The 14,022-nt window shown below is 50.1% G+C and overlaps 1 protein-coding gene across 3 annotated transcripts in view; it reads left to right on the top strand.

Annotated features, from left to right (window-relative positions):
- Ctdspl (CTD small phosphatase like) overlaps window positions 1–14,022 on the top strand; it is a 117,675-nt gene that overhangs the window by 75,258 nt on the left and 28,395 nt on the right. For all 3 annotated transcript variants that reach the window (XM_050141505.1, XM_050141504.1, XM_050141506.1), the window contains exon 2: window positions 10,605–10,759. In XM_050141505.1, the coding sequence (XP_049997462.1) occupies window positions 10,605–10,759 (155 nt within the window). The remainder of the gene's footprint in view (window positions 1–10,604; window positions 10,760–14,022) is intronic.

Genomic DNA, 14,022 nt, shown 5'->3' with positions numbered 1-14,022 from the left:
GGCAGGCCTGTGGTATACCAGCACTGGGATGTGAACAAGATTGCTAAGACCCATAGCCCTGTTGCTCACACTTGCAGAGCTTACCAGCCCATACTGCTGATATCGACAGAGCTGGAACAGATCTGAGATGGTCGTCGATGCTCACACGTGGTGCACATACACACACACACATACACACACACACCACGGCGAAGGTTCACTCCTCCCGGACGCACAGACTTTGAGTGGTTGCCTTCTGCTGATAGACCAAGGGCTGGACCTCCACATGGCTTGCACTTTTACTGCTCGGGCCTCATGTCTGCTGCTGTGGTAAAACACCCTGACAGAAAGGAACGTATGGAAGAACGAACTTGTTTTAGCTCCCAACGCCAGGTTCCAGTCTCTCATAGAAGAAAGGTCAGCACACAGGAAGCTAGAACAACTGATCCCATCCACAGTCAGAGCGAAGAGAGAATGGGTACTTGCGTGCTTGTTGCTCCAGGACCCAACCCAGAGTACCATTCACCCGCTTTCAGGCTGGGTCTTCTCGCATCAGTTAAGGCAATCAAGGCACCCAACCCAGGCATGCTATCCCCTCTCACCCGCCCAGACATGCCCATAGGCCAAGCTGACCTAGACAGTCTTTCAGTGAGACTCATCCCACCCAACTTGTGTCAAGTTGACAGTTAAACTAATTATCACAAACACCTCCTGGCGTGTGACATGTTCCTCTCCTGCTTCTCAAACAGGTTGTTGCCAGTTAGAGAGTGGGCACTGTGTGAGTGGCTGGGTCTGCGCCTCTGCGCTCACCTCCATTTGCTGGGTGGCTCATTTTTGTTCGGTTAATAAGCACAAGAGAAGGGCTTGTTTTTTAAAACACCCTTTATTTGATGACTGTTAAATTTTAACCTGTTTCCTCTTCAGTGCATGAGCTGCCTAAATCCCTTGCTCTGTTAGTTATTATTACAGCTCCCGGTGTAAAAACACACTGTGCGCAGAGCTCGGATCCCAGGCTCACACAACCCAGCTTGTTTAACCAGCCCTGCTACTTAAGGAGCTCAGTAAGTGGCCCTGGTCACCAGGGCCAAGAAAAGTGCTGAGGCAAGGAAGGGTGTTCCTGGAAGAGTGGGGGCTCCTAGGCATCAACGCTGAGAGGCTGTGCTCTGGGTACGTCTACCTGCTGGGTCCTCCTAGCAAGACCTGGCTCCCTTTGTAAGTCACTATGCTCACTCTAAAGGGAAGGTGGAGCTTTGAGGGCTCGGATGCAGGGAATGAGACCCAGCGAGCGGGAAGAGTGCTCGGAATCTGGGTGTCTGTGTTCTCATGGGGAAATGGGCTGGGATGATTGTGCTGCACACTGTGAAGAGCAGAGATGATGTATCTAAAGGGCCTTGCACAAACACACTCAGCAAATGTAAGACAGGGGACAGGGAAACAGCTGTCATCCCAGAAGGAAGCAAGCGGTCAGCTTCCTGCTGGGGATCCATCACAGGCATCATGTTCCCAGAGGCGGCTCTTTCAGACTGTCCGATGGAATTCCCTGGGGAAGTTTGTCTCATGGAAATAAAATAGACACTGGTTGGATATCTTAAAAGCTACCTCTTCTTGACTAAATCCTTTTCCCCTAGATGTTTGGGTTCTCTTTTGAACTGTGTGGTCTGCAGGCTGGCCTCTCTGGCCTCTCTCCACTCTGAACACTCCCCTTTAATCCCAACGGAGGGGAAGTCGTGTTTGTTGACCGCTCTTTCGGGGCGGATAAAGGAATGTGATGTATGCACACACTGCCCAGAATTTCCTGTTAGACACCCATTCCAGACCACGGCCCGGGAGGCGGTCCAGAGATAGGAGCCCATTCTAGGAGGGAAGAAACAGCGCATTCATTTCTCGGTTGGCCTCCGGAAAGGGCCTCGCCCTCGCCCGCCTTTTAAGAGGGTATTTAGCTTTCTCTAGCATGATGTAGTTGTGAATTCAGCAGTATGGTCTCTCTAAGACTGTAATTAATGCACTCAGCTCTAACATTCCTGTGTGTGAAGCAATAGCTTTACCTAAGGCACGTTTGAGACTCCATTCTAAAGCCGGCAGCATGGCCGCACGGACAGAATGCAGCCCATCTGTAGCACAGTTGATGTTTCATTCTGTAGCCATAGCAGCATAGATGCATGGATGCACGGACAGAATGCAGCCCATCTGTAGCAACATAGACATCCACAAAGATGCCGTGCACACGGCTTATTGTTCTGAATCTGCTATGAATCACTCCTGTGGGGGGGGTATGCAGGTTCATAACCCCCCCCCAAGAAAGGTGGGTTCCTGCTCAGCAAGCCTTCTGTCTCCATCCTTCATAATGCTGGAGTTACGGTCGCTTTTGAGATGGGAGCGGGGGACACAAACTCTCACACTCACGCTTGCACAGTTAGTGCTCTCAGATTACTGTGCGGCGGCCGTTGGCGGCGCTCTGTCATGGCGCCAGTAGGACGGGTATGTTGTTGGAGGAACCGGGATCCAGGGGTGGTTGAAGTCTTCTGGACTGTCGCAGTAGGGGAAAGAGCCCTCAGTCTGGATCCTTGGTGCACCCTGAATGTAGCATGGACAAGCGGTGTTCATAGCGGAGCAGAGTGGAGGTCCTGGGTGGACGCTTACTGGGAGAAGCCAGCAGTGTTGGGGGAGGGATTTCCAGCTGTGGGGTTCTTTGGAGTGTGAGGGTCAGAGGACAGCTTGTAGGAGTTGTAGGAGTCCGTTCTCCTTCCTTCCTATATTTCTGGGGGTTAAACTCGGGTCAGGCGTGGCTGCAAGCGCTGTCACCAGTAGACCCCTCTCTCAGCCGCCTATCAAGATTTTCAGTGAAGACAGGCCAGGGTTGTGATCCATCACCTGAGGAAGGGTGGATAAGGGACGTGTTCCGTGGAAAGGCACAGGAACTTTGCTAAGGTTGCCTCGTAGCTCTGGTAAATTTGGACTTTACAAAGAAATGCCCAGATGGACCGAGAAACCTCTCTACCATCAGGGTATGTGAAGGTTCCTTGTTGGCGATATGTGTGTGAGTTTTCCTCTGGACTGTGCTGTCTTGGGTGATCCCTGTGCCAGGGAACAGGCGAGCTTCGCGTCACAGGAACCAAACGCAGCCCTTCGTGTTCTCTGCTGCTAAGAGCGAGCCTTAATTTTAGAGATACTTACACCGAGTAGCAAAGTCGGCTCGCTGCCCTGTATCCTCAACTCCTCATTTTTAATTACATTTGTTCTTGGACATTTTCACCCCCACCCACCCCCTGCTCCCCAAAGATCTCTTTCGTATTTATGTCTATTCATTTGGTTTTGTGGCCTACTGAGACAAGCCAGTGTCATCTGTGTGGCCATGGGTTTGGAGCTCTCCACTGGGACCTGGTGGGTTCACAGCTGTACAGTCAGTCCTTCTCTTTCAGAATCTGATCAGTCGGTCTGAGGTCGTGCCCCGAGAACCATTCCTTGGCACTGCAGAGCTATCACAGCTAAGGAGTGTGAACCAGAGCAGAAGGGAGGGTAGATCATGGTCCACGTGGTAGCTATGCTCAGGACAGTGAGTCAGTGCAGACCCCAGAAGTCTAGGTCCTGACACCCTAACTCTAAACCAGATCCAGTCCACAGAAAGAGAAAGGTCAGTGGTCGTCTGGCATGTGGCCTGGGGACATTTCCACATTTCTGGGAACTACAGGGAAGCCAGAGGTTCAAGAAACATAAGACCACCGGAAATTGCCCTCTGCCTGTGTAGATCCCACTCCACTGTAGGCTCCCCCGTTGGCATAAACTCAGCCAACACTCTAGTCACGTGAACCTTAGACTACTCCTCTTGGGCCACCGGAGAACCGAACCCCATGGTCTGCCTGGTGAACTTCCTCCTAGACACTTGGTGTCTTTGTTGACAGCATGTTCTGAACACATTTCATGCGTGATCTCCTAGAAGGACGCTAAGGCCAAGGCTGACACTAAGGCTTGCGCACAGAGCTGGGTTTTCCTCATTGCCTTTGTTATACTGGTGTTTGTGTGTACAGACATCTTCTCTGCTCTGGAGGTAAGACTTGAAAGGGCCACTTAATGTTCTAAGTTTAGAATTCCCATCACCAAAACCAAAACGGGTCTGCCTACATGTTTTCTCCTAAAACCCGGCTGTGTCTGTGAGGACGGTTGTCTGGGTACAAGCTAAATTCTCACTGTGCACATGAGACGCTGCACAGAGCCCAAGTCAGCCACCCTCCTTACCCTGTTTCAAGTTGCTGGTGGATCTTTGCTGTTACGTGAACATACATGCTTTTGCTGCAGGCACTGTGTCGTTGCAGGCACGGTGCTGCAGGAGCTGTCGTGTCGTTCTTCTACGGCGTTGCCATTTAAGTAGATGAAGTCATACAGCTAACGAGAGGGCTAAGACAAGCACCTCCCACGTCCTCCTCCTCAGTACCTGACGAGCGAGCGCTTTCTGTCTGAGGGAGTGTATTGTTTATCTGTTGTCTGCACATGCCTGTATGTGTGTTTAATGTATTCACAAGTGTGTGCGGGTCAGAGGTGGACATCAGATGTCCTCCCCAGTCAATGTTCCACCATATTTTTTTTCAATCTCTTACTGAACCTAGAGCTCACCAGTTAGGCTAGATCCAAGGGTCTCCTACTTCTGCGTCCTTAGCCAGGGGGATACAAGCATGAACCCCCACATGCTGGGGACCCAAACTCATGTACCCATGATTACAGAACAACCACTTTACCAACTTAACCTCCTCCCCAGTCCACAAATACTTTTAAAAAGTTCCAAGGGGCAGGGAGTGCTTGCAGCGCGTATAGTCAGAGAACAGACTGGAGAAGTTGCTTCTCCTTCCACCTCGGTGAGGCAGGGTCTCTCTCACGCTGCCTTCTCCAAGCTAGCTGGCCCACAAGCTCCTAAGCCAGTGGTCCTCAATCTGTGGGTCTGGAACTCCAAAGACCTCCAGAAAACACAGATATTTACATTACAGTTCATAACAGTAGCAAAATTACCGTTATGAAGTAGCAACAAAAATAATGTTATGGTTGGGGGGTCACCACAGCATGAGGAACTGTATTAAAGGGTCGCAGCGTTAGGAGGTTGAGAACCACTGGTCTAGGCCCTCCCGCCCCCACCTACCATCTCTCAGTAGGCGTGCTAGGATTATAGATGTACACACTGCATCCAGCTTTATTATGTGGCTTCCAGGGATTGAGCTCAGGTTGTCTGACTTGTACAGCGAGTTCTTTCACCTGCTGAGCCATCTCACCGGCCCCTGCACCTACTTTTAAATAAGCTGACTTCTAAGAAAGAAATCCCACTCTAGGCTCTTAAATAGCCCATGGGGCTGGATTGCAGTGCCCTGGACTGCCCACATCAAAGCTTAGCTTTCTGTATCTTGATTTTTTTATTCAGTGTTTCTCATTAGCCTTGACGCTCCTCAGGCTGTGAGGACAGTTAGTGCCTAAGACGTTGACCACCGCTCTCCACTGCCTAGCGTGAGAGCTTCCATTCCCAGAACTGAGTGTTGCCATGTGAACTAATGGGCAGTGGTGACGCACACCTTTAATCCCAACACTTGGGAGGCATAGGCAGGGGGATCTGTATGAGTTCAAGACCAGCCTGGTCTACAGAGTAAGTTTCAGGACAGCCAGGACTGTTACACAGAGAAACCCTGTATTGAAAAAAAAAATGGAGGAGGAGGAGGAGGAAGAAGAAACTCATGTAAACCTAGCTTAGGGTAGAAGGGAATCTGTGGTTTTACATACCTAAAAATTCCACAAGGGCCTGTTCTTGATAATACTCTGTCTATCTCGGAAACTTTTTCAACCTTGGCTTCCTGCACTCATGACAAGGGTGGCTACCAGCTCCAGGTTTCTTAGGAAACCCAGGGAGAAAGGACACCCCTGACAGCTCCAGGCACAAACCTGCTGGACCGAGTTCAGCTGTGTGGACTGAGAGCTAGTGAGGCGGGAAGACATGAAGTAAAGGGAGGGATTTACTTCTTTATGTTATGTATGAGTGTTCTATCTGCACATACACCTTTATGCCAGGAGAGGGCATCAGTTCCCACTACAGATGGTTGTGAGCCACCATGTGGGCACTGGGAATTGAACTCAGGACCTCTGGAAGAACAGCCAGTGCTCTTAACCCCTGAGCCACCTCTCCAGCCCCCTAGGGAGAACTTTTTACTATAAAGCTTAGTGGGGTCCCAGCAGGCGAAGCCTGTCAGATGGATGCCATGTTCCCCTTTAATGATTTTAATTAGTTAAAGACTTTATAAGGTCACTGCTTGCTTCTATCCAAAGAGACAGGGAGACATTCTGGAAGCTTCCCGTCCTGTAGGATCAGGGACACATTTCCTCTGAGAAAAAGGCAGCTGCCACAGTGTCTACTCCAAGCTTTATATGTAGATGCTCCCAGAAGTTCCTAGCCCTGGCAGGAGAGCAAAGCCCACATCCACAAGCAGGAAGTGGGTCTTATTTGTAGAGGTGAAGTCTAGAAAGAAGCGGTAGGGTGTGCCCAGGAAAAGAGCCTTGTTTCTGTTTCCCTCCGTCACCCCCTCCAGGAGACACACAAGGATCATGAAACCCAGACCCCCTCCAGCACAACTCTCCCTGACTTCCCTCTAATATCCTCCGGGGAGAAGTTGAGCCACAGACTTCCTAGTCTGCATCTGCCAAGTGGCTCCCTTTATTCACCTTTAGAGGATATACCCCGGGCGGTGGTGGTGCACACCTTTAATCCCAGCACTTGGGAGGCAGAGGCAGGAGGATCTCTGTGAGTTCGAGACCAGCCAGGGCTACAGAGTGAGTTCCAGGACAGGCTCCAAAGCTACAGAGAGAAACACTGTTTTGAAAAAAAACAAACAAACAAACAAACAAAAAAGGAGATACCCATAGCCTAGCAACAGGTGGAGAAAATGGCCATGAGTGTGGTCTCCCCTCACAATGAAGAAAGAGATAGAGGGTAGTCCCTCACGGCCTGTGCTGCCCTGAGCCCTGGGGAGATGGGAGGGAACCCCCATGGAAGAATGCGCTAGATATGCTGGCCTCCTTGGTGGTCCCTTCCAGTGAGCAGCTTCAGGCTAGGACTCCAGGGCCAGCCTAGGAAGCGATGCTCAGCAGAGAGCTAAACATAGCCCCTGAGGGAAGCGAGCTGCGAGGGGTAAGATAGTGTGGATGCTGCCTCTTCTCTCCTGAGAACCTGCTCTTTCCCGCAGAAAACAGCACCCAGCAGAGCTCACTGGACACTCAACCCCCTCTTTACCTTGCCCATGTCTGCATCCAATTTTGAAAGCAATTGAATAGAATGATTTCCTGAGATTTGTCTAGTTTTGCTTTTAAAGTGCAGTTTATATAACTGAGACCTATTATAATAAATGTGTCTCTCAGTTAGCAAATGCCAGGAGAAAGAAAAAAAATTTACTTTCGCGACATCCAGCCTTTATCCAGAATTTACCAGCAGAGTCATTTCTGCTCTACCAAGCAAACGTTGCTAAGACCTGATGAGATGGCTCAGCAAGGAACGGCGCTTGCTGCAGAGCTTGGAGACCCGAGTTCAAGCGCCAGGACCCACATGGTAGAAAGAAGTGACCCCCACAGGTTGTCCTCCAACCTCCACACACAGTGCGCATATGGATGCCCACACATACACACACACACACACACACACAGGCCAAATAAATAAATAGCACGCATTTAATAATGGGAGAAATAAGAAAAACAGAAAAGAAAAAAGGAAGTAAGTGCATTGCTGAGGAAACGCCGAAAAGAAATTAAAGATTGACTTTTTAATTATGTGTAGATGTGTGTGCAGTGCCCACAGAGGTCAAAAGAAGGCCATGGAGCCCCTGGAGCTGGCGCTGCAGGTGGTTATGAGCTGCCCGCATGGGCACTGGGAGCCACACTTGAATTCTTTACAAAGAGATTACCCAGCTTTGACCTCTGAGCCATTTCTCTAGCCCCTAAATTTTTTTAGAAAGACTACTGATGATTCCAAGAGCAGCATTTGCTGAATACTTATTAGATACTATTCTCAGGACTTATAATAAAACATTTGATTCTCATGACAAACTTGCAAGGTATGGCCATGTCTAATGTCCTTATTCTATGGACACGGAAACCCAGGCTCGAAGAAGTATGAGAACTTCCCCAGGCCCCGTGCTGTTTCTGGTTGAGCCATCACGAGTACCTATGCAGGCGGGCTTCAGAGCCCGTGTGCGCTCGCTCGCTCTCTCTCTCTCTCTCTCTCTCTCTCTCTCTCTCTCTCTCTCAGCATTTGGTAGGCTTAGTTGTCACGTGGGTCCTGTGGAGAAGTTACTGTGGGACAAAGATCTGTAGCAAATCAATTCAGGACACTACCTCAGCAGTTTAAGGCCTCTGCCTGGGGAGGAGAGGAGCCGCTGAAGACAGATGTGAGAGCTACTTAGGATTCAGAACGGCCTAGTGAAAGAGAAAGGGGTGATGATTAGAGCCGGGGAGCGGGGACTGCAAGCCCCATTTAGCCGTGTCAGAGACTCGGGGAGTGGAGACCGTGGGTCCCATTTAGGCATGTCGAGGGGAAAGGCCAATGAGACATCCAGAGACATCCATCCCACATGTGGGAGAGAGATGGGGCCAGAGGCTCCAGCCACTCAGTCATATGCTCACTGGTCCTAAGGAATTATGTCTTCTCCCTCCTCCAACAAGGGAGGCAAGGAAACCTGGGCACTTCCACCGGCCTCCACACGGCTCAATCTAACTTCTCCTGCTCTAGACAGCGAGGGATCCAGTGGTATAAATGTAAGTGCCTTACTGGTTCCAAGTCTCGGTTTGATTGATTAGATGAATAATTGTTAATTAGTGTGAGGAATGGTTGTGTGAGCCAAAGGTGAAGACAGACCTTGGAAGGCACTCGCTCTTGGGCTGCTCATCACCTCTGAGACACAAGCAAGCCATAGACTTACCGGGAAATGTACCGTCAGCTAGAGACCAGCATGCTGTTGGGCTGGGTTTGCCTTCAGTGGGGCGCTTGGGAAATCATACATTGGAAACAGGCCCTCTTGGGTTCTACTCCTGGCACCAGCAAGTGCTAGCTGCTCCCTGTTAGCAAGGATGGAAGCAGTGACCCCTATAACCTCTGGGAGTTGTGTGGAGTCCAGGAGGTGAGGTTTCAAAAGTTGGCCGTCAGTCAGCTTGATGGTAGTCATATATTTACCAACCCTGCTCACGTGTGCTTGGGAGGCCACCACCTGTGGGCCCAGTGGCCTGACCCAGCCTTTGAATCCTGAAATGGGACCACTGAGTCTCCATGATGTACCCTGAAAGATTCATGAAGAAGACAAAACATCCAGCTTCCCCAGGATTTATCATTTTATAATGCATTATGTGTGTGTGCATGTGTGTGTATGTGTGCGTGCATGCACACATAGAGGTCAGAAGAGGGCATCAGGGTTCCTCCATCAATCTCTGCTTACTTCTTTAAGGCGTGGGCTCTCTCTGAACCTGGGGCTTGAGTTTTCACAGTGGGGCTGGAAGACAGTGAACCCCAAGAGGATGTTCTTGTCTCTCCCCTCAGAGCTGGGGTTACAGGTGTGTGCGGGATGCCCAGCTTGTTCCGTGGGTGTTAGAATCCAAACTCTGGACCTTACTATTGTGCATCAATGCTCTTAACCACTGAGCCATTTCCCCGGCCCCTAAGGGTCGTGCATGGGGGCTGCAGACCAACACCCACATCTGAGCAGTTGCTTGGAGATCACCTTCCCAGAATCCCCTGGATGCATTTGGTTTTGCTGTTACCAGGGAACTAATTCCTAGGATTGTGATCACTTGGGAGGAAGGGCGCTGAGCGAATCACTAAGTTCACACAGTGAAGAATAGTGCCAGATGGCTGGTGAGGAGAGGCGTGTTCTCACAATTGCCCTACTTTTAACACTTCCCACATCACGAAGCCTCAGCATGGTCTCTTCTCTGAGACTACAGCTCTGAGCACCGCAGACCCACCCAGCCATGGCATGTGGTAGGACTGCCCCGGCCACATTCCCAGGCAGAAGAGCCTGCCCATCCAAGTTGTCAGTCTTCTGCCCTGAGGTGTGTTTTCCATCTGCGCCAGATTTTGCCTTTTATTTCTAACTTGTGGCAACCTGTCCTGAGCCCAGGATAAATAGAAAGACCCATCCCTCCTTCAGATGCCTCCCATCCAGGGCAGGCCAGGGCACAGTACTGGATCTTGAGAACTTTCCCTGATTCTCCAAAGCCCGCGCTCTGAGCATCACCACACGTCTTTGACCCCTCCAGATGACTGTCTCCATAACACACAGAAGTGTCCAGGCACCGAGTCTCTAAGTGGCTCTCGCTTGCCGTCCAGTGGGAAGATGCTGCTGAGGGAGGGTCAGGTCCACTGATTTTGAAGCGTCCTGTTGCCTAGTAGGAATGCTTCTCCTCCTCCAGCTGGGGAGCACAGGTGACAATGCCCCTGAGGACTGTGGCGCTAAGGAGCCGCCGCTCCACGGGCCCCACCGAGCTGAAGTCCCAGTGATTGTCCCGCCTGGGGTTGGGCTGCAGGGCCCCTGGAGTCGGGTCTGAGAAGCAGCTGCACATGCCAGGCCTCGCCCCCATGTGTTGCCTCGATCACTCACAGTGTGCTTTTTCTCTTTCAGCTTCCCAGCGCAGCATCAGCCTGAAGAAGCAGAGGGGTCGTAGCATCCTCAGCTCCTTCTTCTGCTGCTTCCGAGACTACAATGTGGAGGCCCCTCCACCCAGCAGCCCCAGTGTGCTTCCACCACTGGTGGAGGAGAATGGTGGGCTTCAGAAGGTCAGTACCTACGGAGAACTGCCGTCGGTAAAACTGCGGCAGCTTGTCTGTCCCGCCGTGGCAGATCCTCCCCCAATAGTCTGTGAAATGTGTGCGCAGCCGTTGAAGACGTGGGTTCAGTCTTTTAGAGGAAGGATTTCTGGTCCTCCCATCTAGCAACTGAAGGGCGTGTGTGATGGAAATTTACGGCCAACAAGATGGCTCAGCTGGTAAAGGGGCTTGCTGCCAAGCCTGATGACCTGAGTTCAAGCCCCAGATAGTTCAAGCTCCCATGGTAGGAGAGAATTGACTGCCCCACGAGGCATCCCCTGACCCTTTCGTGCACACTGTGACATGGGTGGGCATATATATAGACCTGCACACACGCGTGCTCACGCACACACAGAATAGATTAATATAATATTTAAGAAGGAACCAGTAGCAGATATAGAAGCAGGCAAAGTAAGAGAGAGACAGAGCAGACCTTGCAGTGAGTATAATTGTGTAACAACATGTGTTTAACAAAAGCAAAGTGGGAAGGGCTCTGTGTAGAGTGTTTGCTGGGGTGTGTGTGTGTGTTAGATTGTCATAATAGGTCAGAACCCAAAACCACTCACGGGCTGTTTGACAGACACATCTGAAACAAAATGACTCAGAACAGTTAGGAATATAAGGATAAACAAAGAGACACCATTCAGGAACAAGTAAAGAAACCAGGTTATATTCATTTCTGTCAAAATTGGGTTCCAGATTAAGAAAAAACAATATTGAAAAATGCAAAGGAGATTATCCATCAGGAACATGGTTAAAAATTACAGACACGGAAGTCATAAATAAACTTTATGTTCCTAATAACATGAACAAAGAGCGTAAGCAGATAGCTCATAGAAGAAGAAATCGCTGTGGGACAGGAGAGGGGGCTCGCATATCCGCAGTTCCCAGCACCTACGTCAGGCAGTCCCAGCAGCCTGTGACGCTAGTCCAGAGGCTAGAGCGCCCTCTTCTGGCTGACATGGGTGTGTACACATATACTAGATATTTAATAAGGAAAAATACAGCTAGTCAAATGTGGGATGGATCAAAACACCTGATTGTTTTGGTGTATGGCTCAAGATATGAAAAATATTTGATACGGCCAAATGTGTAAACTAAGACTACCCTTTTCCTGTCTGTGAGGTTTTTAAAAGGTGATGCTTGGGCTTGGTGTGGGAGTGGAGGGGGCAGCGTAGCGTTAAGTGGTGTAGAATGTGTGCTAATTGGTTTACATTTCCGAGAGGACGTTTGGCAATGCGCAGTTAAAATCTTAGAGTTTGCCTGTTGTTGAGGAAAGCAATTTTCTTTCACGGTATAAAAAATATTGTTATAAATGTACAAAGATTGATCCAGAAGATGCTATCCAGCATGGCTTATAATGATCCAGGAAGGTGCCTGATGCAGACCTCTTACCTACATACATGCACACAGACACACATGCGTGTACACGCACAAAGCTAGCCTTCCTTGACTCAATGGAGGTACATTTTCAGACACATAATGATTTCAAGAAGGGGTTAAAAGGAAAAAAAAGAGGTCTTTGGTTAAAAGAGCTACATGATAGCCACACAGTCTGTTGCCGTCTTGGTTAAAAGTGGCGAATCCTGAGGCATGGCACGGCACGATTGTTGACGTAAAGAAATATTCCCAGTAGGGCTGGGAAGACGGCTCAGTGAGCACAGCGCTTGTGCCTGAGCCTGACTGCCTGGGTTCAGATCTCCAGAACCCACATAAAAGCATTAGTGCAATGTCTTTAGGGAGTCGGCAGAAGCGTCTGGGCCAGCCAGCCTGCCGTACACCACAGGAACAGCCATGGACCAGCCAGCCTGCCGTACACCTCAGAAAACAGCCATGGGCCAGCCAGATGCCAGACCCCGCAGGAATAGCAGTGGGCCAGCCAGCCTGCCGTACACCACAGGAATAGCCATGGACCAGCTAGCCTGCCATACGCCGCAGCAAACGGCAAGCAAGACTAGAAAGGCACACGGCAAACGCTGGTCTTCTCTAGAGGCCTAAGAAAGACCTGAAATGGCAACCACCAGCAGAAGCCCATGGACTCCCTGGAGAGGGATTTAAACTGCCCACTGTAGTGAAGCCTCAGGTCCATGTTGGAAAAACTGGCGGCTAAGACTCCTTCGGGAAAAAGTGTAGAAAGTCAGCCTCCATGGACAACTCAGGACAGCCACTGGGACGGGAGAGACTTGTGGGGCTCCAACATCTCACAGCACAAAACACAAAACCTCAGAAAGCAAGGGAGACGGTGAGAGCAGCCATTTCGAGAACTGAGTGTAAATTCTGGAAAAGCAAAATTCAGACCAGAAACGCAAAGATGGAAATCGCGAGGGAGGAGAGGAGCCATCTAGACCAATCAACAAGCAGGAGTTCCAGAAAGATGACAGATTGCACCTGCCACTGCAAAGCTTGCTGGTTCTCCCGCAGGAGTGGGACACAACAGAGCACACGCCCAGGGACCAGGGGCTGCAGGTGGAACTCACTCAGTTAAAGTAGCGCAGCTTTTTGTTTGTTTTTTCAAACACAGAGACAGGGTTTCTCTGTGTAGCCCTGGCTGTCCTGGAACTCACTCTGTAGACCAGGCTAGCCTTGAACTCACAGAGGTCTGCCTGCCTCTGCCTCCAGAGTGCTGGGATTAAAGGTGTGTGCCACCAGCACCTTACCCCCGGCTAAAACAATACATCTCACAAGCTACCAGAACACTTTATTTTAGTGAAAGCAATTATATTAATCTTGGACTTCTTATCAGCAACAATAAAAGAGAAGACTAAGACCACACGTGCAGGTTACTGAGAGGGAAAAAGATGATAAGGCACATTGTGCCTTTCAAAAAGCTAGCCCTTGAGTTCTCAGTAGTCTTCATTGTCCTCTATGTTCAGCGAGTCCGGTTTTAACCCAGGCTTTTTCAGACCCAGGCCAGCTGGCCTTGGTGAGTTCCAATGGGTTTTTGATCCTACTACACATACTGGCTTTGTGGGAGCCTAGGCAGTTTGGATGCTCACCTTACAAGACCTGGATGGAGGTGGGTGGTCCTTGGACTTCCCACAGGGCAGGGAACCCTGATCGCTCTTTGGGCTGACGAGGGAGGGGGACTTGATTGGGAGAGGAGGAGGGAAATGGGAGACGGTGGCGGGGAAGAGACAGAAATATTTAATAAATAAATTAATTAATTAAAAAAAAAGCTGGCCCTGGGCTGGAAGGTACCGTTAAGTATGAATGTCAGAGTTCGGGCCCGGTTT

Source organism: Alexandromys fortis, unplaced genomic scaffold (genome assembly GCF_014885135.2).
Source record: "Alexandromys fortis isolate MF-2015 unplaced genomic scaffold, M_Fortis_MF-2015_v1.1 scaffold_44, whole genome shotgun sequence".
NCBI classification, from domain to species: domain Eukaryota; kingdom Metazoa; phylum Chordata; class Mammalia; order Rodentia; family Cricetidae; genus Alexandromys; species Alexandromys fortis.
The sequence above is the reverse complement of the archived record's forward strand: the minus strand, read 5'-3'. Positions and strand labels throughout refer to the sequence as shown.